The sequence below is a fragment of the Marmota marmota genome, unplaced genomic scaffold, assembly GCF_001458135.2.
Source record: "Marmota marmota marmota unplaced genomic scaffold, marMar, whole genome shotgun sequence".
Lineage (NCBI taxonomy): Eukaryota > Metazoa > Chordata > Mammalia > Rodentia > Sciuridae > Marmota > Marmota marmota.
Window position 1 is genome coordinate 10,779,682 of NW_025999869.1, and position 25,200 is coordinate 10,804,881.

General features: G+C 36.5%; 1 protein-coding gene across 3 annotated transcripts in view; it reads right to left on the reverse strand.

Annotated features, from left to right (window-relative positions):
• Positions 1-14,442: 14,442 nt before the first annotated feature.
• Positions 14,443-25,200, reverse strand: part of Mat2b (methionine adenosyltransferase 2B) — a 16,415-nt gene continuing 5,657 nt past the window's right edge. For 2 of the 3 annotated variants that reach the window (XM_015492642.2, XM_015492641.2), the window contains exons 2-7: positions 20,546-20,740; positions 19,284-19,398; positions 18,949-19,101; positions 17,810-18,003; positions 15,867-15,980; positions 14,443-15,521 (exon numbers count right to left, since the gene is read on the reverse strand). In XM_015492642.2, the coding sequence (XP_015348128.1) occupies positions 15,351-15,521; positions 15,867-15,980; positions 17,810-18,003; positions 18,949-19,101; positions 19,284-19,398; positions 20,546-20,740 (942 nt within the window). In that variant the 3' untranslated portion in view covers positions 14,443-15,350. The remainder of the gene's footprint in view (positions 15,522-15,866; positions 15,981-17,809; positions 18,004-18,948; positions 19,102-19,283; positions 19,399-20,545; positions 20,741-25,200) is intronic. The other variant, XM_048815992.1, reaches the window with a different exon arrangement.

A 25,200-nucleotide genomic window follows, 5' to 3' on the forward strand; every position in this document is an offset into this window, starting at 1 on the left:
TGAGAGGGAGGAGAGAGGAAAAGCTTGCCAAGAAAAAAGAAAAAAAAAAAAAAAGCTGGGCCAATGAAATTGGAACAGAACATTAATGAAGGCAAACTAAGAAATCAGAGTCATCCTGTGGATGAGAAGACCCCAAAGTCAGCGTTCTTACTGGCTTTGTTGTTGTTTCCTAGTCTTTTAACAAAAAAAAAAAAAAAAGACATCACTTTGTTGAACCATCTCAAAAGGAATTGTGTATAAAATAAAGTCTGTACAATTTAAACTCCTGTGAGGGATTTATTCCACTTGCTCTGCTCAAGCAAAGGCTTCGGGAAACAAAGCACCAACTTTGATTCCTAAATGAGCATCCGTCCCTGCGGTTCGGTTACTGAAAGCTTCCAGCAGCACTGGGCCTAATAGTTCATGCTACACAGCTGGGTTCTGAGCCTCGGGCTCCCAATGACTTTTCAGAGAGCTTCATGATTGGTTTGCTTCCATGGGATTTGGATCAAGATGAAAAATGAGCCCAAGGTTATTTGGAAACAGTTCATATTTAAGAGACCTTCAAACACTTCCCAAATAAAAAAAAAGTGGACTATAAATATTGTATAATAACCCTATAATAACATCCCACTTTCTAATGTTTATCATGGGGAGGGGGGAGTAGCAATGGGCACACCCATCCTTCAAAAGTTAGAAAATTGAGGATAAAAGCCAAGTCGCTTGGAAGAGTTGAAATCATTTGACTCAGAGGGGAAATAGCAGTTCATATGGGAAGAAAATTACAGCTGAATTTCCCAGCATTGTGATAAAGGTACCCTATCTAGATGATACCTCTTTCTAACTGAGGATCCCTAGCCTGTAGCACCCAATCCACCAAATCCTGCCCCCCATCAACCCATTATCCATGATCCATGGAGTCAGCCTCGTTCTGCAGTGAGAAGAATGGGATTATGCACACTGAAGAGCATCTGTCTGTCTCTGGGGTATTGAGTTGAATTCAAATGCAATAATCTCAGGGACACCTTAAAACTAAAACGTCTTTCTGGTTGCCATCCGTCACCATCCTTCAGTGGCCTTCGTGTTAACCCGGCCCTTCATTCTGGCCCAGAGCTGCCCTTTTGGACAGACTCTACATTTGTGAGCCAGGTCAGCCATTTTTCACTGCAGTCCTGCTGGCTGAAAAATCAGCATTTACAAAACAGCTTGTGATCCAGTGAAGAGCCCAGACAGAAATGTAATAAACAATGTTTTGAATTACATTTTGGACATTTAAAAATGCTCTGGGCTCAATTTCATAAGACATTTGCATTTGTAATGAAAGAAAAAAAAATCCGTCATTGCACTTCCAGTCTCAGGTTAACAGGCCCTTTTATGTTGTAAATTTTTTGCAGGAGCAATTACAAATTGTACACAGATTCATTATTTCTAGAGTACTTCATCAGGACATTTCCCCATACATCTAATTTGTCCTGTCTGAAATGTAACTTGACATAAGGGATTTTCTTAATTGCTTTTGAAGCCCTTCCAAGATAATCAACTGCTTTTTGGAGCATAATAAAAGACAGTAGACAATATTGCCAGCCTGTCTTAGGATCATACGCTGAAGTTTCGAGGTAAGAGAAAAGAAAGGCAGTATTTGCCCCTGAAACTATGCAGTATCTCCATTTTAATTTGTTTCCCCTTTAAATGACTTTGTTGGTGCCTAAGAATAACAAAGAGAGAGGCTGGGGATGTAGCTTAGTTGGTAGAGTGCTTGCCTCCCATCCACAAGGCCCTGGGTTTGATCCCCAGCACCATACACACAAAATAAATAAATAAATAAATAAGAGAAATTGCCCTATTTGTATCTACCCTATGGCAATGGCTTCAGCTTTGAGGACAGGTAGTCAATGTTTATAAAAAGATAAAAATATAAGTTTTGTCATTCTCAAAGACTTTTAACCAAAGATTAAATAAATATTAATCAAAAAATAAAATAACCAAATTTTGAGAGAAGGAATATTATTAAAAGCTGCTTGTGATGTGCTGAAATGTCACACATACCCCCCAAACATAACCACTATGTATCAATTAAAAACAAATAGACATCTGTTTTAAAAAATGGTTGCGTCTCTGCCCTCTTCTGTGAACACATTTAAACAAATGATAGTAAATTTATTCATTTTAGGATAGCTTTTTTTTTGCATTGGGCTTTGAAGGTGCTAATTTTAAATAATTTTATATTTTAATTGCAGGATAAATTGCATTTACTGTACATGGTAGGCAGACGATGGTCCCTCACACCCTACTTGTCCATACCTCATCCCCAGGAACTGGCATGGCAAAATGGACTTTGTAGATGTAATCTAGTAGATGCAAGCAAATTCCTTAAAATGGGGAGATTATTCTGGATTATCAGGGGGCACCCAATAGAATCACACACCTCTTGAGAATTAGAGAGACTTCCCTGGCTGTGGCCAGAGACAGGTGACACATGGGAGAGTTTTGACATGGGCATTCAACCTGCTGCCACTGTATTTTAAAAGGGAGGAAAGGGGCTACCAACCAAGGAGTGTGGTGGCCTCCAGAAGCTGAAGGTGGGCACTTTCCTCAGCTTATGACCTCACTCCCATAAAATCAAGGAACTGAATTCCAACACCAACCCAAGTGAGGTAGAAACAAAATTCTCCTTTGGAGCCTCTATAAAGAAATGCAGCCTGCAGAACCTTGATTTTAGCCCAGTGAGACTGGTATCAGACTTTTGACCAACAGAACCGTAAAATAACACATATGAATTTTGTAATCCATGTTTGTAGTGACTCATTAAAGCCATGTAGAAAACTAATATGCTATCCACACCATAATATACTGTTCTCATACCCTGAGCATCCATGAAGTGCTCAAACAGAAGAGATAGAATATTAATTTTATTGCATCTGGCATCTAGTTCCACGACCCTATGCAGTGGTCATTCAAATACCACTTGCTAAAATCAAATTAAACCATATTTTATAAATGGAAAATAAACTGTACTCTCATGTCAGAAAACCTCCATTATTAAGAACAATGATTGGGACATTGGGCAAAGGATGAAAATTAATAACTTTGTTTTAGACTCACATTGTTAATATGCATGCTGACCCTTAAACATCCTCCAAGAGGTGCTCTTGACAGGAATCAGAGAATTGATTGTTCTCTAGTTCAAAGCTTAGCTTTGAGAGTCTGTAATGAGAAGTCCACAGGAGTTCAAGGAATGTTCAGATCTTTTCAACCAAAGATACTCCAGAAACCATAGGAATCATGAGTAATAACAGCATCTCTTTACCCAGGTGAAGGCAGCCAATATTAATAGACCAAAATAAAATGTCCGGTTCAGGGCTTCTTTTGTATTAAAGGATGACCTTATCTGAGATACTTAATGTTCCAGTTGTAGTTAATTAATTTTGCCAAAGACATAATGGCAAAGAATAGTAATTCAAGGGATCCTGAGGATCACAAACTGCTATGTAAAGTATCAAACTAAAGAAAACAGAGTTTCAGCTCATAAAGCAGGTCAGGAGGACGTTCAGGACCCAAGCCCATAAAATCAATAGTGGCATAGCATCCCACATTAATGTGGTGGATTGAATGCATGTATCAAATTTTGTGTCCTTCCAAAACCCCAGTGGGGAAGTTTTTGTTTTTGTTGTTTTTTTTTTTTTTTTTTTTAAGATAAAATAACAAGAACAGAGAGAGCAGGAAAGGAGTCAAAAGTAACAAAATGCGGGGAGCAGAAAGGCAAGGATACTAATGGTAAAGGACTTAGCTGACCCCCGCCCCCAAAGCTGAACTTTAGCCAGTGTGGAGAGTTAGCTAACTAAACTTCCTCTAAAAAGTATCAAAAACTCAGAAATACACTTCTGAATGTTGGGTGAAGGGGAAGTGATAAAGAGAAAGTAGTCAAATTAGATTCCCAGAGCTCCTCTCCTACACCTCCAGATGACAGGCTTCTATCCTCTGGAGAGACCAACACAAATGAGCCCTAGACTGGGGTGAGGTGACGGGTAGACAGCCAGGATGATGTTGGAGGTACTGCACTGAGAACAGATGAAGCGAACATGTGAAGGCTGAAGGCTAATCACAGCAACCTTGGCCATTATTCAGCAAGAAGCCCAACATTGTTTATCCTGTATCATGGGGCTAGGCCTCTGCTGGATGGACTGTACACTCTTAAGGAAGAAAGCCTATTAAGGAAAAGATAAGATTTGTTCTAACAATGGCCCTCAACAGTACTAATTATGGAATCTCCATGGTATGATCAGCTAAAGCAGGACAAGGGTTTGTGAGAAGCACTAGGTGGTTACCCATCTAGACCAGCAATCTCCTGTCTGTCCCAGAAGCTTAAAGGAATGACAGTGGGATGCTGATGTGCTCACCCTACTTCCTCCCAGCATCACTTTGCTGTGGTCAATGTCCACCTTCTTGCACTCTCTTTAGATCCTGGACAGTCAGAACTTTGCCCTCTAGATAGGTCACTGAAGGAAACCTGGAAATCTGATCCTAAGAGAGAAAACTAAAATCTACACTGGTGGTTCTCTAGCTAAAGGTAACTGCTCACACGGTTCTAGAATAGTAGTTCTTATCCAGGGTGATTTTGCTCGCAGGAAACGGAGCAGCATCTTGATTGTTGGGGCTGGAAGACAGGACATACCTCAGCTGAGTGAGTAGAGGCCAAGGATGCTGCTAGTTATCTCACTATGCACAAGACCACTCCCCCTTTTGCCATCAAGACAGAACAACATCTTAGACTCAGAAATTTTTTTGTCTCATTCTCAATTATGATCAGAAACTGAAAATTACTAGATAGCTATGGAAAGCCTCTAACCAAAAAGAAAACCGACCAAAACAAAGCAAAAGCAACTTAGCAAAAACAGATATCTCAAAAACCAAAAACACCCCAAAACAATTCCCCCCACAAAAAAATAAATTATCTAGACCCTGCACCTAATAGAGGAAAGAGCAGGCCCAAATCTTCATCATGTCAGATTAATCCCTGACTTCCTTAACAAGACTCCTAAAGCACAAGAAATAAAATCAAGAATTAATAAATGGGATGGATTCAAACTAAGAAGCTTCTTCTCAGCAAAAGAAATAATCAAAGAGGTGAAAAGAGAGCCTACATTTTGGGAGCAAATTTTTGTCATGCACACGTCAGACAGAGCACTAATCTCCAGGATATATAAAGAACTCAAAAAACTTAACACACACACACACACACACACACACACAAAATCAATAAATGGGCTAAGGAGCTAAACAGACACTTCTCAGAAGAAGATATACAATTGATCAACAAATATATTTTAAAAATGTTCAACATCTCTAGTAATTAGAGAAATGCAAATCAAAACTAAGATTTCATCTCACTCCAGTCAGAATGGCAATTATCAAGAATGCAAACAACAATAAGTAGGGGAAAGGCACACTCATACCTTGCTGATGGGGCTGCAAATTAGTGCAACCACTCTGGAAAGCAGTATGGGGATTCCTTAGAAGACTTGGAATGGAACCATCATTTGACCAGCTATCTCACTCCCTGGTCTATATCCAAAGGACTTAAATCAGCATACTATAGTAATGCAGTCACATCAATGTTTATAGTAGCTCAATTCACAATAGCTAAACTGTGGAACCAACCTAGATTTCCTTCAATAGATCAATGGAATATTACTCAGCATTAAAAAAAGAATAAAGTTGCAGCATTTTCAGATGAATGGATAGAGTTGGAGAATGTTATGCTAGATGAAGTAAGCAAATCCCCAAAACACCCAAGCCCAAATGTTCTCTCTGATAAGTGAATGCTGATCCATAGTGGAGGGTTCGGGGAGAGACAATAGGAAAAATGGAGGAACTTTGGGCAAAGGCGGGTAGGAAAGAAATGGGAGGGGGGCAGGAAAGATAGTGGAATGAGTTAGACATCATTACCCTAGGTACATGTATGACTGCACATATGGTGTGATGCTACATCGTATACAATAAGAGAAATGAAAAGTTGTGCTGTAATTGTGTACAATGAATCAAAATGCATTCTGCCGTCATATATACCTAATTAAAATAAATAAATATTTTAAAAATTTATCTAGAGTTCAACACATTTCCTACTTCCTTTTCAATTTCCTGTATTCCTCTTAAAAGGACCCTTGGACATACCAAGATAATTCAGGTAAATCTAATTTCAAGATTTTTAAATTGACACATGGGCAAAGTCCCTCTTGCTATATATAATTACAGCCCCAGTTGTGGGGATTTAGACAAGGACTTCTTGAAAAGAGGGCCTTTTTGAGCCTACCACAATCTGAATAGATGTCATATTTATAAGGTAGAAAATAGCCATTTAATAGTGAAGGATTTAGGTTGAAAGGTTGAAAGGGCCTACCAATAGCAAGGCAATATGGGTAAAAACAGAACCACAGCAGAACCCTTCACTGTGGAATTTCAGAATACTGAAGGCAGAGAGAAGGGGAGGAAAACATTCAAGGGGTAAGGATTCTTGGTGGCTCTAGAGTTTCAATTTAGCAACACTAGAAGCACAAACAATAGGGCAGTGTCTTCAAAATTTGGTGAAAAAAATTATTTCCCAGCTCAACTTTGATAGCCAGGCACTCAGTTAAATCTTAACATTTTTATCTCATATGCATCCTTCCTCAAGCAGCTACTGAAGGATGAGCAACTAAAACACAATAGACTGAGAGAGAAAAAATGTGCAGGTAACAGGAGATCCAGCAAAGAGAGAGGAAGGACGTTTGGGGACGGCTGTGAAGGGAGATCACAAATATATAGCAACCAGTAGAGGCTGGAACAAAATGACTAGAGAACAAAATGAAGGGCTTTTGCCATTGTACCACCATCGGTCATAGGCTGTTGGTGCCTATGAACAAAATACATGACAACTTAAAATAAAGGAGGAATGCTTTGTTTTGGCTCACGGTTTCAAAGGTTTCTGTCCATGCTTGGCTGGATCCATGGGGCCTGAGGTGAGGCAGAACATCATGGTGGTAGGGAGTGGCCATAGAAAGGAAAAAGCTACTCTGCTCACAGGAGCCAGGAGTCTGCAGGTGTGGGTGGAAGAGTGGGCCTGGAGACAATAAATACCCTTCCAATGCAGGCCCTCAGAGTTCTACTTCCTCCAACATTTCCCCACTGCCTAGAGTTTCCAGGACCTCCCAGCAGTCCAATCCACCATCGGTGGATCAGAGCCCTCATGATCTAATTACTGCCCCAAAGCCCCATAACTGAACACTGCTGTATTTGGGACCAAGCCTTCAACACATGTGGAACCTTTGTGGAACATTCCAGATCCAAACAATAACACCACTTTTCTTTCTCTTTTTTTCTCCATGCTGTGATACCCGGAATAAGATTCTTACTTCACCACTGACACACCTGAAAGTCAGAGGTAGCTAACAATTAGCTTGAAAGCGGAAAATACAGAGCAACCCAATTCCCTTTGCAATACTCTTACTGCCTACCCAATCCCTTCACAAAGTACTATCTTGTAGTAGGCCCAATTTTCCCAAGACTCATTGATGCACTTGCCCTTGGAATCCCAAGGAACTCTAAACTTTCAGGAAAATCGAAACCACAGACAAAGCAGTCAATCTTCTCGGAGCACTTTTCCCCCTTGGTTAGATGTGTGCTATTTTGAAACTAAATAATGTATACTGGAAAATACAGATGTAGATTATAAACAACTGTAAAAATAATAAAGATACTAATACAAAAGTCTGAATACTGCCTCGCACCTATTAGGATGGCTACTATCAGAAAAACAAGAAAATAACCAGTATTGGTGAAGACACAGAGATACTGGAATGCTTGTGGCCTTTTTGGTGAAAATGTAAAATGGTACAACTATCATGGAAAACAATATGGCAGTTCCACAAAAGAATCAGAAATAGATCACCATAGGATCCAGCAACTCCATTGATGGGCATTACCCAGAAAAACTGAAAGCATAGTCTCAAAGAGGCATTTGACATCCAGATTGATTTCAGCATTATTCACAATGGCCAAGAGGTGGAAGCAACTCAAATGTCCATCAACAGATTTATTAACAAAATGTGATACATACATAGAATGGAATATTATTGGGGCCTTGGAAGGAAATTCTGAAATATGCTACAACATAAATGAAACTTGAGAACATTAAGCTAAGTGAAATAAACCAGTTTGAGACTTTGTATGTAGATATGAGGTATTTATAACAGTCAATTAGTAGAGACAGAAAGATGGTAGCTGTCAGTGGCAGGGGAGAGAATTAAGAAAGTAATGGTTCTTGTTAATGATTATGAAGTTTTGGTTTTACAAGATTAAGAATTCTGGAAATTGGTTGCATAAAAATGTAAATGTATCTAACCGAAGTGAACTGTACATTCCGAAGTCATTAAGATGGTAAAGGTCATGTTAGATATGGTTTACCACATTTTTTAAAAAGTATGAGGAAGGGAAGAAATAGTCACCTCTAGGAAGAAAGAGGCATTATGATGGTTAATTTTATGCCACATTTAACAATTTGTTTGGGTCAAGGTATATCCGGATATTGGATCAAATGTTATTCTGGGTGTTTCTGTGTGTTTTGGATGTTGACATTTTAATCAATGGACTTTGAGTAATGCAGACTGCCCTCTAAAATGTATGTGGGCCTCATCAATTACAGGCCTATGTAGAACAAAAAGGCTGGCCTTCCCTAGGGAAGAAAGAATTCCCCAGCAGACAGTCTTCGGATATCACATTCAACAGCAGTTTTTAACTTGAGCTGGAAAATAAGATCCCCTAACTCTCCAGGCTGTTGGCCCACCCTGCAGATTTTAGACTTGCTAGCCTCCATAATCATCTGAGCCAATTCCTTATAACTAACACACACACACACACACACACACAATTTTTTTTCTCTCTCTCTCTCTACAAAATCCTAATACACACACAATAGGGGAAAAGTATTTAGAGAGCTTCTAAGGTATTCATGAAGTTGTATTTCTTAACATGGGTGGCAGGTATGAAAATTTATCATTATTCTTTAAATTGTATCTATATTTTATGTACTTTTTTATTTTTATTTTTTAGTTTTTGTCGGACACAACATCTTTGTTTGTATGTGGTGCTGAGGATTGAACCCTGGCTGCACGCATGCCAGGTGAGCGCGCTACCGTTTGAGCCACATCCCCAGCCCTATGCACTTTTTTTGCATGTATTATTCTCTTCAAAATAAAAACCTTTTTTTTTCAAAGAGTCTAAAGTTGAAATGCAACCAATCCATTCACCAAAGTTCACATATTATTAGGAACACTTTTTGTACTGATCTATTTTTTTTTTTAGATGTTGATGGGTCTTTATTTTATTCATTTATTTATATGTGGTGCTGAGAATGAAACCCAGGGCCTCACAAATGCTAGGCAAGTGCTCTACCGCTTAGCCACAACCCCAGCCCTACTGATCTATTTTTCATCAGTGCTTTATAGTCATACATGAAAGTAGAATTTTCTGTGACAGCTTCATGCATGCACATGACATATTTTGGTTAATTTCATTCTGTGTGCCTCCCCTTTCTCATCTCTTCTTCCTCTCCTTCATTCCCCTTCCTTTACTCTATTGTTCTCCCTTCAACCCAACCTTTTAAAAAATTCCTTATTTCTATCTTCTGCATATGAAACCTTCAACCTTTTGACTTTTTTAGTATGATTTATTTCACTCATCACAATGTTGTCCAGTTTCATCCAGTTACCAGCAAATGATGTAATTTCATTTTTCTTTATGACTGAGTAAAACTCCATTGTTTTCATTCCTAGTCTTTAAGGAATCTCCTATTTTCCAAAGTGGTTGTACTAATTAGCATTCTCACGAACATTCTCGCCAGCTTACAAACAACTCTAAGATTTTAAATAAAAGAAATAGCCCAAGCCTGATAAACTCATCTGTAGATAGAAATCATTAAACTTACTAACTTAGGTTTGGCAGAATTATGTAAATCACACAGGATGGATCTGTAATGGGTCATCTAGAGAAATTGAGAGGTTTTTTTTTAAGTTGACATTAGGAATGATCAAAATCCCTCGTGCCTGAGAAGACATGTTATCCAACGAGATAAATGGTGTCAGAAAATTTCATGTCATATATGAAATTTTGTCATATAGCATGCATTTTTTCCATCATTCATCCTCATCTTCTCTTTTCAGTGTGAATTCTAACTATGGAAGAACACCTCTGAAAGCCAGAACCATAAACACATTTTTAATTTTCTGAGGACTTAATATATATATAATATATACTTTATATATATATATACACTAAGCACTTAAAGCCTGGGGGATAATACTGTAGGAGAAAAAAAAAATTATTCCCAGCCCTCCAAACTGCCAATGTGTTTGACTTATCATGGATAAGTTTTAGCATCTCACATTAGAATATTTTGAGGCCTTTATATCAAATTTACATTTTTAAGGCAACATATTTTGAGTTCTGTAACAAACTGGCAAAAAATCAGAATTGTTTAATGTTATAAATTAGAATGTATGTTATAAATTAGAATCAAGGTGGGGACTATGGAAAGCAGAACGATTGTAAGTAGAGCTGAGCAATTTCATAGCCATCTTTCTATATAAATCATTTGCAAGTAAATACATGAATTTGAATGTATCCAATTTCCAGAGATAAAATTATGTGCATATAAATTCAAGTATTTTACCATTTCTGTGGCAAAATACAGAAGTTTCAGAAGTCATTAGGCAAAAGACATTGCAAAAATAATTTATCTTTAAAATCTCTCAAAGTTTATTTCCAGAATATTATAAGTACACTTCTATCATGAGCCAGGAAGCAGAAATGAAAACAGAAAGCATTATGGGACCTCATAGTCCCTGTAAAGGCTTGTCCCCAATGACCTAAGGATCTCCCACTAGTCCCCAACTCCTAAAAATCCCACCAACCTACCTACCATATATAATTTTATTTTATTTCTTATAATTTTATTGCAGAAAACTTGGAAAATAGTTTTTAAGTCACAAATAAAAACCGCTAGTAATATTATTTTTGAAATTCTTAGTATCTTTTGACTAAAAGTGAAGGTAATATTGACAATAACAAGTACAGCACCTCTCCCCCAAATCTCAACTTTTAACCATTTGGGAATTTTGCAGCCATATTTGCAAATATCTCTTTTCCAAGAATTTCTATAATAGGTCTGCAAAAATAGAAGATATTCATTTAATTCTAAAAAAGACTTGAAGTTCATAAAGTAAAAGTAACTTGGTGGTATGGTTTGGATGATGAATATCCCCCAACGGTCCATATTTAAAAGGCTTGGTAGGTAGGTTGGTGGGATTTTTAGGAGGTTGGGACTAGTCAGTGGTCCTTAGGTCATTGGGGACAAGCCCTGACAGGGATGGACTATGATGTCCCATAATGTTTTCTGTTTTCATTTCTGCTTCCTGGCTCACGATAGAAGTGATTTATTCCACATGCTCTCTTGATATGATGTGCTGCTCTTGCTAGAGGACCAAAGAAATGGCACCACTTCATCCTGGACTAGAACCTTGAGAACAGTGAGTCAAAATAGACCTCTCAAGTGTACTGCCTCAGGCATTTTGTTATAACAACATGAAGCTGACTTATACATTTGCCACTAGCACCTGGTAGAATCACATTCAAATCCAAATTTGGTCATTTCTTTTTACTATATATATCTAATGCTGCCTTTAAGTCAAAAAGCTCATGACCTGCTTGACTTTGATTTAAAACCTGTCATATTGTTAATGAGATTATTTTTCAAAGATTTAATTTAAAATCCAATAGTTCTTTGAAAGGTTTTGCTACTGGACAGCAGTGTATTTCTCACTTTTTGACAATGGCTGAAGTGATTACTAGTCTGTATTAAAACCCATGTGAAGTAACAACTTTATGACATGAAAGTGTCTTAAGCATACAGACTGAGATATGTTCAAGATGTTATACCTCTCACATATTGAGACACACCATAACTGGAGCTGCTTGTCCTTGATTTAAAGCCCTCATTCTGGTTCAAAAGAAAATTTAATTTCCTCCCACTCTTTCCCAACAGCCCTTCAAAAACAGGAGCAAAACAAAGAATGAGGAAACCTTCAGCAGTCATTCTAATAATGACTTTTTTCCTGGAAAAACATGTTTTCCCTTGGTACTGCGGATTGAACCCAGAGAAACCTTACTACTGAGCTACCTCCTCAGCTCTTTTCATTTTTAGTCAGAATCTCACTGAATTGCCCAGGTTCAACTTGAACTTGTGTCCTCCCTCCTCAGCCAAGTTGCTGGGATTATTTATAGGTGTGCCCACTTCTCTTCTTTGGATCTTATTCCGCAGATACACATTTGGGATGTGTAGCGTATATGGATACTTGTGGACACAGAATGAAATCTGACAAACGTGAAAGCTTTACACAGCTCATTCAAAGCATGCTATTAAGATTTTATAGTCTAAGCACATCAGTTACAGAATGATTAAATTGGTTTTATTCATTGACATAATGGAATAATGAAAGGAATACTTAGCTCCTCCTTTTGGTGGTTTGCTGGTACCTGTTGGCCTGTGTGGCTGTTAGTGCAGTAAGCCATGGGCTTGGGGCCCACTACAGGGGTCTGCATAGCCACTGGCATGAGGGAGGGGCAGTAGTCTGGAAATGCTCAGCTGTCTCATGGAGACTTGTGTGATGAGTGGGCGGACTTTTGATCAGTTGGGTTTTATAAATGAGTTGGGAAAATGTATTAAGAATAATGGGAGATAGGTTTCTGTTAAGAGAAAGGAGCTACAAATACACAAAGAGAGAAGCTAAAATAAACCCTGATGATAAAACTGGATTGGAAGTTACCAATGTGAATTTTCTGGCTTCTTATGTAGGGAGATGTCAAGATCAAGGAACTCTTCCAGATTGAAGCTAAAGCAACATGGCGACAAATGCCATGAGTACTTCTGGAACTGGCAGCCCTATAAAGGACATTACTGGGTTACCTAATGAAATTTGAATGGGGATCCATACCTTATTGAATCAAAGATAACTTCTTTTAATGAGTCATGTGTAAGTGCAATTCTATTCTTATAAAACACACTGAAGTGACAAGGCACCATGACTTCAACTTAAATAGTTCAGGGAAAATATAGCATATATGTGTATTAAAAAAAACACAGAAAATAATATACATGTATATAACAGCTGACAAATGGAGGCCCTGGAAAGGGAATAAAGGTCCCTGTACTTAGGGCAACTTTTCTGTAAGATTTAAAACTTCATTTTGAAATTTCAAAGACTCTCTCTATATAGAACAAACTAAGTGAAAAGTAAGGTGGCAAAATGTATATCATACCACTCTTTGTGTAAGAGGGATAGGGAGAGTACGGACACACATTTTTATATATTTCTTTAGTTGTAGATGGACACAATATTTTTATGTGGTGCTGAGGATTAAACCCAGTGCCTCACATGTGCTAGGCAGGCACTGTACCACTGAGCCACAACCCCAGTCCTTGAGTATATTCTTGTATATGCAAAACACCTCTAGAAACATGATCTATATTGGTTTCCTGCAGAGATGGAAAATGGGTGGCTAGAAAAGAATGAGGTTTCTATTCTCTGAAGTTTTTGAATTTTGGGCTATATGATATGTAGCAACTTAAATATACTTTTTTTTTTTTTTTTTTTTAGCATTTGCCAAATGCAAGTGTCACACTGGCTACCTTAGAAACACCCAGGAAGTATTTAAAACTAGATGAGACTGGGAGTGGTGGCACATGCGTGGAATCCCAGTGGCTGAAGCAGGATGATTGCGATTTCAAAGCCAGCCTCAGCTATTTAGCAAGGCCCTAAGCAACTTAGGAAGAGCCCCTCTCAAAATTATAGCAAGGGCTGGGGATGTGGCTCAGTGGTTAAGTTCCTATAGGTTCAATCTATAAAAACAAAATAAAAAACAAAAAAACCTTCTAGATGAGTAGGCCTCAATTTCCAAAGTTCCATTTCAGCAGGTCCAGGGTTAAGAATCAGTAAGATTTCTCCAGTTAATCCTCAAATATATGGCACCTGGGAACTGCTGTTTTAACCAAATTACCCAAGTATGATCCACTCTAATCCCAAAATTTTAAGTATATTAGGAAATTAGAAATACTGTGTCCAATGACAGAAATAAAACATAATCTGGGAAAAGAAAACTTCAAAAGTGAAATCAGAATATTTGCAATGACTACTGAATAGAAGCAGCCAAGTCATAGGAGTCAATTTACCTTCCTGGCTTCCCTTACTAAGAACTCAAGTACTGTCCAAGCCAAGGTCACCTGAAAATTACATAGCAATTTACAACATATTCAAATACTCTGCATTTTTAAGAAGGTATATTCTTTGTAAATCTTTGTAAATGCATAATACACATGATTAGTTATTTTTATTCAGTTAGTACAAGCAGATAAAGTCACATTGTAGATCTCCAGTGTTGAGTTCTTCAGTGTTCAATTTATTGGTGTGCTTTCTCTCAACATACATAAACTACATTTTGTATGCATCAGATATTACATAACAATATAATTTTCTTTAAAAAAAGAAAAAGAACAATTGTTTAGGCATTACATTTAAAAAGAATACAAGAAAACTAAGCATTACATGCCAGCAGTACATATTTATTATTCATGAGTGGTCAAAAGAATTACAAGATCTATTATTATTATTATTATAACCACACATATGAAATATTACTTAGCAACATGGGATGAAAAGAACAGTTCTATATTTATATTTAAAAATACACATACACACTCTCTCAAATGCTCACCATACACTGCTAGGAAAGCAGGAGGCATCAAGCTGCAGAAGTTCCCATATACATAACATATTGAAGTATCTCAAGCATAAAAACTGTACTTGAGTTGCAAAAATAAAGTTTCTTTCTTCAAATATTTTGATCTGAGCTCAAGCAAAGCACATAATGAACACCAATGATTTTTGTATGACTTCACACTTTAAACAATCAACATACGAGTCAACAGCTTAAAAAAAAAAAAAACCTGAAAATACAGAACTCGTAGAAATGAACAATGCATTTCATACAAAATAAGTCTACAGCAGATTGATTCATCCTGGCTCTAAATATTTAAGAATCAAAATTTTATTTCAAATTGCAAATTAAGCCAGAACAAATATGATAAACAAAAATCATCACTAAATAAAGCATCATTGCCCTATAGTTTCTTTAGACAATTTCACTAGTGCAAGAGCATCATTTACCTGAAAGATATATTTAAGAGTCACAATTAAAGAGTACCCATACAAAACTATTTCCTTTTTTCTTTAAAAAGTGCCACATACTATATACTTTTCATTAAAAAAAAAAAAAAAACACACAAACTAGTGAAAGACTGTCTGTCTCCATCTCTTGTCAATGAGGAAAGGCCAGAGTGATTCCTTGATTCCAATTCGAAATGGTGTTCGCTGGCCAATGCCCAAGGTCTCCAATTTGGAGCAGTCAAGCTGAGCATTATGTGGACGTTGTGCTCCTATGACTGGGCTGTCAGTGATCTTTAAGGGAGAAAAAAAAAATTGCAAGTCAATGAAGGACCACACCTTCAGGCTTTTATTCTTATATCATTTTGCATATAGTTCCAGAAAACTGATTTGTATCATCCCTGGAAGTAAAGTATTATTTTGATGGCAGACATTTAACTTCATCAATACTCATGGACTTTTTTTTTTTTTTAAACAGATAATAATTTAGAGAAAAGTATCACTACAAACTGAAAACATATGAGCAAAGTTCACTCTGATTAGTACCAGGAAATAAAGTTATCCAAAAGCAACAAACAATAATACACACTACAGTGAAGGATCTAGACTTTTAGGAGTTTTTAAATGCCATGTACTTACAGGTCTTAAGTGACTGCTGGGGAGGTTGAAGGCATCTGCAATTGCACATGCCATTTCATACTTGGTCATCTGTTCATTACCAGACCAGTGAAAGGTTCCCTTAATTGATGGGTCCTATGAATAAGGACACAAAAAATTCAAAATAGTTTCAAACTTTTGGGTTGAATGGAATGATAGATTTGACAAGAAAGCTAATTTATAAAAGATCCAAGAACTAAAATGCAAAATTCATTTTCTGGAATACTTTCCACAATTATCCAAAAATCCAATTCCTATTACTCTTACCAGCTAAGCACACATACAAAATATTTTTCTAAAATTCATTCTGAAGAACTTTTTTGAAATAAAAATGTACATGCCTCCAATTTTACATAATAATAACCCTGAAAATTAAGACATTTTCATGGAAATAGACTAAGTCAATGAATACTTTAAATTATTCTAAAAGGCTAAAACCAAATTTAATAAGCATTTTTTTCAAGATAAGATAATTAAATATTCTTATTATAAATAATAATATACTAAAAAAAAAAAAAAAAATCAAAATACAGCCAGGTGTGGTGGTTCACACCTGTAATCCCAGAGGCTCGGGAGGCTGAGGTGTTAAGCAAATCAGTGAGATCCTGTCTCTCAATAATATACAAAATAGGGCTGGGATGTGTCTCAGTGGTCAAGTGCCCCCAGTTCAATCCCTGGTAACAGGGGGAAAAAATAAAAATAAAAATACATATATATATATATATATATATATATATAGAACCGTGCTATTAACAAAACTTTAAATCTGTCCCTAATTCTATAGACCTTCTATTTAGTGCCAACTTTCTCAAATATTTAAAATTAACTCTTATTCAAACAACAAAATACAAACTTTTTTTTTCTTTTGGCAGTACTGGGGACTAAATCAATGGGGTGCTTTATCACTGAGCTACATCCATAGCCTTTTATAGACAAAAATCATCACTGACCTCAAACTTGCGATATGCCTGCCTCAGCTTCCCAAGTCACAGGTATTACAGACATCCACCATGCCCCATCAATTATTCTCAATGTGGGTAAAATGACTAAATTCCTACTTAGATTCTTCTTCGGCACTACAATTTTCTGGGGGTTACCAAGGATTGAACCAGGGGAACTGAACCATTGAGCTACACCCCCCAGCTGCCTTTTTTATTTTGAGATAGGTTGTTGTTAAGTTGCTTGGAGCCTTACTAAATTGCTGAGGCGGGCCTTGAACTTGCAATTCTCCTACCTCAGCTTCCCAAATCACTGGGATTATAGGTGTGCACCACCTAGCCTGGCTGGTACTACATATATCTTAATCAACAAAACTTCTAAGTCATCAGGTGATGCTGGGTGCAATGGTGAATACCTGTAATCCCAGTGGTTCAGGAGGCTGAGGCAGGAGAATCGTGAGTTCAAAGCAAGCCTCAGAAATTTAGCAAGGCCCTAAAACAACTTGGCGGGATCCTGTTTCAAAATAAAATATTAAAAAAGCCGTCGATGTGGCTCAGAGATTAAGGACCCCTGGGTTCAGTTCCCAGTACCAAACAAACAAAAAAGACATTAGTGGCTGGGGACATAGCTCAGTTGGTAGAGTGCCTGCCTCACATGCACAAGGCCCTGGGTTCGAAAAGATATGAGGTAATTAGTTTATTACCTAAATAACAACTACAAATTTTCTGTCACTCTTGCAAAAAAAAGAAAAAAAAAAAAGATGGGGTCTGTAAATATGTAAGAAATAAACAAACATGAGAATATTTTTATCCTTTATGAATATAGTGTATTACCTATAACCTATTTTTGTTTGGTCTCCTAGTTTCAAAAAGGCATTTTTAACTTTCACTGACACTCCAAGCGTAGCTATGAAAGTTTAAGCATGGAAAAGACAAGTGAATCTTTATTAAGATGGAAGCTAGGAACCATTCCTGCCAAAGACTCACCAGCATTCTCTTCTCTGCCAGCTGCCGACACACAGTAGCCACATCTTTGACATGTGTGGGAAACCTCTGCTGCCAATGGTCCATATTTGCTGACTTGTTGCTGAACTGCACTTTATCAAACATGACCGTCACAGCACTTTCTTCAAGCTTTTCAACTTCTCCATACAGAACAGGAATTCTCAAAACAGCAGCTCCTAGAGATTAATATAAACAGACATTTTAAAACCTATTGTTTCCTAGGTTTTGATAAAAGAACAATATATGGATTTAAGGAGTATCACAATAAAAAACTTGCCTTTTAACAAAAATATACCAAAATAACACAGCTCACCTGTTATCATGCCAACTTAATAAACATGATCTTGAATACGATAAACATCTTTTGTCACTTGGGATGTGTTTACATGTAACATTATTATTATTATTTTTTAATCAGTACTAGGGTTTGAATCCAGAATGCTCTTACCACTGAGCTACATCCCCAGTCCTTTATTATATTTTATTCTGAGAGAAGTTTTGCTAAATTGCTGGGATTACAGGTTGTCTACCCCTACACCTGGCCCCCAATTTCTATATTATTATCATTAAAAATAAAACCTATAGGACAACAAATACAATAAATAATGCTGATTGGATGCCAGATTAAAAGAAAAAACAATAAAGAACATTTTATTCAAAGTAGAACATAGCAATTATAAAGATGAGCTAGGCATGATGGTGCACACTTATATTACCAGTGACTTGGGAGACTAAGGTAAGAAGATCACAAGATATAGGCCAGCCTCAACAATTTAGTGAAACCCTGCTCAAAAAAAAAGAAGTGGAGAGGGGAGGGATGACTGGGGATGTAATTCATGTAGCATGTCCCAGGGTTCAATCCCCAGTACCTCAAAAGAAGGAAAAAAAAAAAAAAGTTGCAAAGATGTATACGCATATATTGATAGGACGGGAAAAAGTCTAGATGTACAAATCCTTCAGGATTTTAAAAAAATCCTTGTTTTTTCTTTTTATTAACTATATTCTCTAATTTTTCTCCAATGATTTATATTCCTTGATTTTAAAACCCAAAACAAAACCATCTCTCTCCTAAATAAAATTTCTGCAAAACTTTAATCAGGGGCTAAAGAGGAATGTCTTACCCAAGTTATTCTCCAGGACTGCCTTTTCTCCTTCTAATTTTGTTTTACCATACAAATTTAGGGGACTTGGTATGTCTTCCTCATTGTAAGGTGGATCTGTTCCATCAAATACATAATCTGAGCTAATATAAATGAGAAATGCTCCAATTGCAGCTACAAAAGAAAAAAAAATGAATCTATTAAGTCTTTTACAAGACATTACTCTTCAGTGGAATTTAGAACAGTGTGTTCTGTGCAATATTACAAATCTCTTATAACTCATCTACAAAACTTTAATCTTTAAAAACTCAGTGATGATTTAATATTTTATGAAGATTTTATGAAGTCATCATTACCTGCTTCCTTAGCTAAATTCCCAGAAGCATCCACATTAAGTTGAGAAGCAGCATCTGGCTGATTCTCTACAACATCTGGTCTTCTCTCTGCTGCACAATGTACTATGACATGAGGCTGGAAGGTAAGCATTAATGTATTTTTAATCCAAAATGGAATAAATTAGAGGAATTACAGCTTTTCCAGAGTAAATTAATTCAGAGAAAAATGTTCCTTAAATCAATATTTCTTCAACTAAGAATAAATTGATCACTGTTAATCTTTAATGTAGTATTGTCACATTTCTTCATTCCCCCGAAGGTTCAAATTTCCTCAAATATATCTAATAAGTCCGCCCAAAGATAAATTTTGTAATCCTTAGAAAAAAATCAGAAAAAACTCTCCCAACTATGTAGAAATAGAATTTAAGTATCAAAATAAATTTTAATCTCCTGATTTGAATGGGAGACCTAATATTTAATATATTTATGACAAAGGGGAAGTATTATCAATTGCAAATTCAAATCAAAAATTTTTTGATCAATTGCTTAATGAAAATCAAGTATGCGCAAGTACATATTCCTAGTTGAGCATCCAGACTGCCACCTATAAAACAGATATTTTGGGAAGACCAAGAATTTCATAATCTAGTGGAAAAGACGAATGTAAAGAGAATTTCACTGATGTGACAGACATCAAGATAAAGGTCTATAAAAGGTCCTCTTAGACAAAAGGCACCTAGTTGCCAGAGGAGCTGAGCGATAGCTAAGATCTAACAAGACGACTGACAGAGGCAGTGTATTATATACCAAGTTTACTCCTTCTCAACAATTAATTAAGGAGACAATCATTGAGTGCTTCCAAGACTATAAGTACATAATCTGGAGTGCTTCTTAAAATGCAACATTCTGGACCCCAAGAGGGATGATTTCCTGAGTTACAATCTCAGGGAATGAGACCTGAGAACATGTTTTCAAAATGATTCTGATGTAGGTGCTTCAGATATATAGATAAACTATGTAGTTTTTGAAAAATGTTTTTAACTTAGAAGTCATTCACAAATATGAAGGATTTTATGAAAAGCTTAAGTTTTTGTCTTTGCCAACCTGTATCACCCTAAGCTTTTTAATGATTACATATACCTTTGTCATACTACAATAAACAGTACTGAATATTGTGGGTGCTTTTAAATATATCATTTTCCCTCTCGACAAGCACATTTTCTATGTCATCTAGAAAATCCTTAATAATTCATGTGTGTATTTAAATAAACAGACAACCATACCTGAAATTCATGAATGATGTGATGAACTGCATTAGTATCCAACAGATTAACCTGTTCAAATTTTGGTCTTGCTCTTCTAAAACCACAACCAACAGCATGCCAATTATTCTGGTGAAATTCTTTGTATACAGCTCTGCCAAGGAGTCCAGTGGCACCAGTAATTAGAACCCGCCTACTCGGGATGTTTACTTCCTCCTAAAAAAGAGAAAATGTGATTATTCACTTTGAAAATAATTCCCTCAAGGAAATGAGTTGCCATATTCACTAAATACCTCAAGTCGACTGCTTTTTAACCTTCTGTCATATCTACAAGTCAATACAAAGAATAAAAATTCATCAAAATGCATCAACAACTTTATCACTTCAAAGTTTTAAAGGAAAAAAACATAAAATGATCATCTTATTTGATTTAGATTTCATGGTAACAAAAGCAGGTTTTACATTTGATTGATGATGCCCCCCCAATGAGTAATAAACAGAAACTTTATGTTCAGTTTATAAAAATATACAAGTCTTAATCTTTTTTATGGTCTGATTAAGTATTTAGATTATAACTGCCAATATGTTTATATAAGATGACATTTCTACTTTTCAGTTTTTAATCCCAAACTTTCCTTCAAACCTCAATTTATTTATCACATTTTGATGGTTCTGAGAATTAGCCAACATTTCAAAAGAGCTTATGTGAAAAAATAAATTGAGTCTTCACAACACAACATGCTTTCTAAATTTTACCGGATTGGAAAATGCTGAGTTAACTTTATATTTGCCTATATGAAATAGCTTCAGTAAACAGTGATGGAAAAAAAATATTTTAAATTGACCTATGTTCCTAGATTTAAAAACAATTATACACAGACATTTAAGAGAAACACTATTTAATAAAATGTAAATTCTGGATATCCAAGACAAAGTTTCAAAATTTCTCTCTTCTCAAGATGAGTAACATTAAATTTCCTCCGAGACTCCAGAAAAAAAATCAACTTTCGCCATCTGGCAAAAGATGTGATTGGTTGTGACTGGTGGTATACACCAGTAAACCCAGCAAGTCAGGAGTCTGAGGCATAAGAATCTGCAAATCTGAGGCCAGCCCCAGCAATTTTAGCAAGACCCTGTTTCAAAATAAAAAATAAAAGAGGGTAGGGGATATAGCTTAGTGGGCTCAATTCCCAGAAGTGCAAAAACTAAACAAAAAATATATACACATACATGCACGTAAGTTAACAGTAAAATACTTTAAAGACTTAATTAAGTTTTATCAACTTGAAGCCTTGTATTTTAGACATCTAAGTCTGAGCTGTCAAAAACTATGTATACAATAACCAAAGACATTTTTTTAAAACCTTACTTCAGTTATATTACTTATACACTTAAAAAAAAACACAAAAGTCAGATATTTCTAGCTTATGAAAAACCTGAAATGAAAGGGCTGACAGGAAAAACCAGTAGAGGATAATTTTTTTTTTTTAAAGAGACAGAGAGAATTTAATATTTATTTTTATTTTTTTTGTTCTCGGTGGACACAGCATCTTTGTATGTGGTGCTGAGGATCGAACCTGGGCCGCACGCATGCCAGGTGAGCGCGCTACCACTTGAGCCACATCCCCAGCCCCCAGGATAAATTCTTAAGAATCATTATTATTGTTTAGTTCTACCAATTTCAAAACATTTAAAAAGTTTAAAGCAATCTCATCCATGTTCTCTGTTGCGACATTTGGCTCTAAACCACTTGATTTATGCAAAACGGATGTCAGTCAGCAAAATATTTTCTTTGAATTTTGGCAAGAAAACAGTTCTACAAAGATTTAACTGTAAAGAGGAAATAATATTCCAAGTCTAGTAAAAATAAGATTCAGAAAACAACTTAGGCAGAATAAATTTTCCAAACTCCTGGGAAGATACTAACTATGAAAGACATAGGTGGGGCAGCCCTACAATCCCAACAGCTCAGGGGCTGAGACAGGAGAATTTCAAGTTCAAGGCCAGCCTCAGCTGCTTAGCAAGGCTCTCAGCAACTTAGACTCCTGTCTCAAAATACAAAATAAAAAGGGCTGAAAATACAACTCAGTGGTAAACTGCCCCTGGATTAAATCCCTTCCCCTGAAAAGAGATGACTTAGTGTATTCCAAGTTTCTCACTTTTTCCTTCACTCTAGAGAAGCAAATGAATACTTAACAGTTCTCAGGTACCACTTCGTTCAGAGAAAAGGCACATACTGAATCCTAGGAACTCAGGAATCCAAGCAAGAGATGCCCAAGTTTGAGATCAGCCTCAGAAACTTAATGATACCCCCCCCACCCCTGCAGTCTCAAAAAATAAAAAGAACTGGGGGTGTGGCTCAGAGGTAAAGCAGCCCTGGCCTTTATCCCACCCTTCTTTTGTTCTAGTGAAAAATGGCTGACACTTGTTGGAGCTGTGACTCCCTTCCCAGACAGAGGCCCCAGTAAAAGGTTTGCCTGTGTATTTGTACTCACTCAATTTCATTCCTATTGTCATCACATCAAAGTTCCCAGTCCATCATTACAGTGAGGTCCAGAATCAACTGGAGAGCTTTCAGAACTGTAGGTCTGATACTCCGCAGTTCTAAACATTTTTCCAGGTGATTCTGGCTTGGGGCCTGTACTTTGAGAACATTTGTAATCTTAAACTCCAGGAAAGTGCAAAGCTTTTCATAAAGATAGATTTCTTTTATCCAAACAAACAAGATACTGCTATTACCTTTTTAGAAATGATAATCTTTCCCTTAAAATGGAAAACTGGATGGGGCTGGAGATATAGCTCAGTAGGTAGAGTGCTTGCTTCACATGCACAAAGCCCTGGGTTCAAACCCCAGCACCACCCAAAAAAGGAAAACTGGAAATAGAAATCAAACCACAGTGGTTATGAAACAGTGAATCTTAGGATCTCCGTACTTGACTGATTCCTGTGGAGAACATTTTCTGGTGAATGAAAAAGATGAATTTTATGAATGTGTCATAGTTTGGCAGGCTTTTTTTTTTTTTTTTGCGCTATCTTAGAGCATCTTAAAATAAAAGCCCAGATGATCTTATGAATCTAAGAGCATCTTTGATTTGGTAAAGTATTAAGTTTAAGAAGAAGGCAGCTAGCTGGGTGAGAAGGCACATGCCTGTAATCCCAAAGCCCAGGGAGGCAAAGAGAGGAGGGTTGCAAATTCCAAACCTGCCTCAGCAACTTAGTGAAGCCTCAGCAAGTTATTGAGTTTCTGTTTCAAAATAAAAAATAAAAAAGGGGGCTGGGGATGTGGCTCAGTGTTAAAGTACCCAGAGTTTAATCCCCAATACAAAAAGAAGGAAAACAAAAAAATAAACAAACAGGACTTGAATTTTGTAAAAGGTTTATCTGCATCAATTGACTCATTGTTTCTTTTTACCTGTATTCTGTTAATACAATGTATACCATAGGTTGATTTTCTCATGTTGAAATGTTCTTGCTTTGCAAGAATAAATCTCACTACATCATGGTATAAAATCCATTGATCATTCCCTTGGGGAAAAAAAAAAAAATCAAACAAAAAAAGCTTTTGTTCTCATGGAACTATAACACTATAGCAAATTACATGGGGCTGGGTGTATAACTGTAGTAGGGCTTTTGCCTCGGGCATGCATTGGGCCTTGGGTTCAATTCCTAGTACCAGAGAGGGGAAAAAATTAAAGGTTTAATTTGAAATAGAATACACTTTAAACACAAGGACTAATTAGATGAATTCTAAATTGGGCAAAGGTGTGGGAGGGGAAATGGGGGTAGAAAAGATGGTGGAATGAGATGGACATCATTACTCTAAGTACATGTATGAAGACACAAATGGTGTGACTCTACTTTGTGTATAACTAGAGATATAAAAAACTGTGCTCTATTGTGTAATATGAAGTGTAATGCATTCTGCTGTCATGTGTAACAAGTTAGAATAAAAATAAAGAAAAACAAGAACAAGGGTTTCATGAGTAAAACACGACTTTATAACCTTATACCTTGGAATAATATATAAGATCCCAAGAAGAAAATATCAAATAATATACATTACTCAGGAATCAAATGTTAATGCTTAAGAATTTTCTGTTATGAAAAAATGCAAGCACTATTGAAATGGAAATAACAGTATACAACCTTATATTTGAAATAATTCAAGTGTTATATAAATGTAGGCTGTTCCACTTTCGTAATTTCCAAAAGAGGACCCTGATTTTTAAAGATTTTATCCATGGTAAAAAGAAAAAAGTTGTAAGCTGAACTTGAGTCTTATTGTTTCTATGGTCAAGCCAAATACAATGAATCTTGTTTCAACTCTCTGAACCTACATTTGGTTTGGTCAGTGATTAAAGTTTCATCTGCTATGCTACAAACTGTCATTTTGAGAAATTATTACATATCTATTGATCCAATTTCTCTTTGGCAAAATGAGGCATGTGGACTAGATGACTAAGGCTCTTGCAACTTTAAGTTCTATAATTCTACCATTTTCTAAATTATCTTTCTTACAAAGGATCTGAAGAGGGAGAAAAGAGCTTCATTTACTTAAGGTAACTTTTTCCCCTTTTCAAATAGTTCAGGTCTCTCTAAAGACACAAAGAGCACCTTCTGTCATCTGTATAAGAGCAAAACCCAGCCCCCCCCCACCCGCCCTTGCAATATGGATT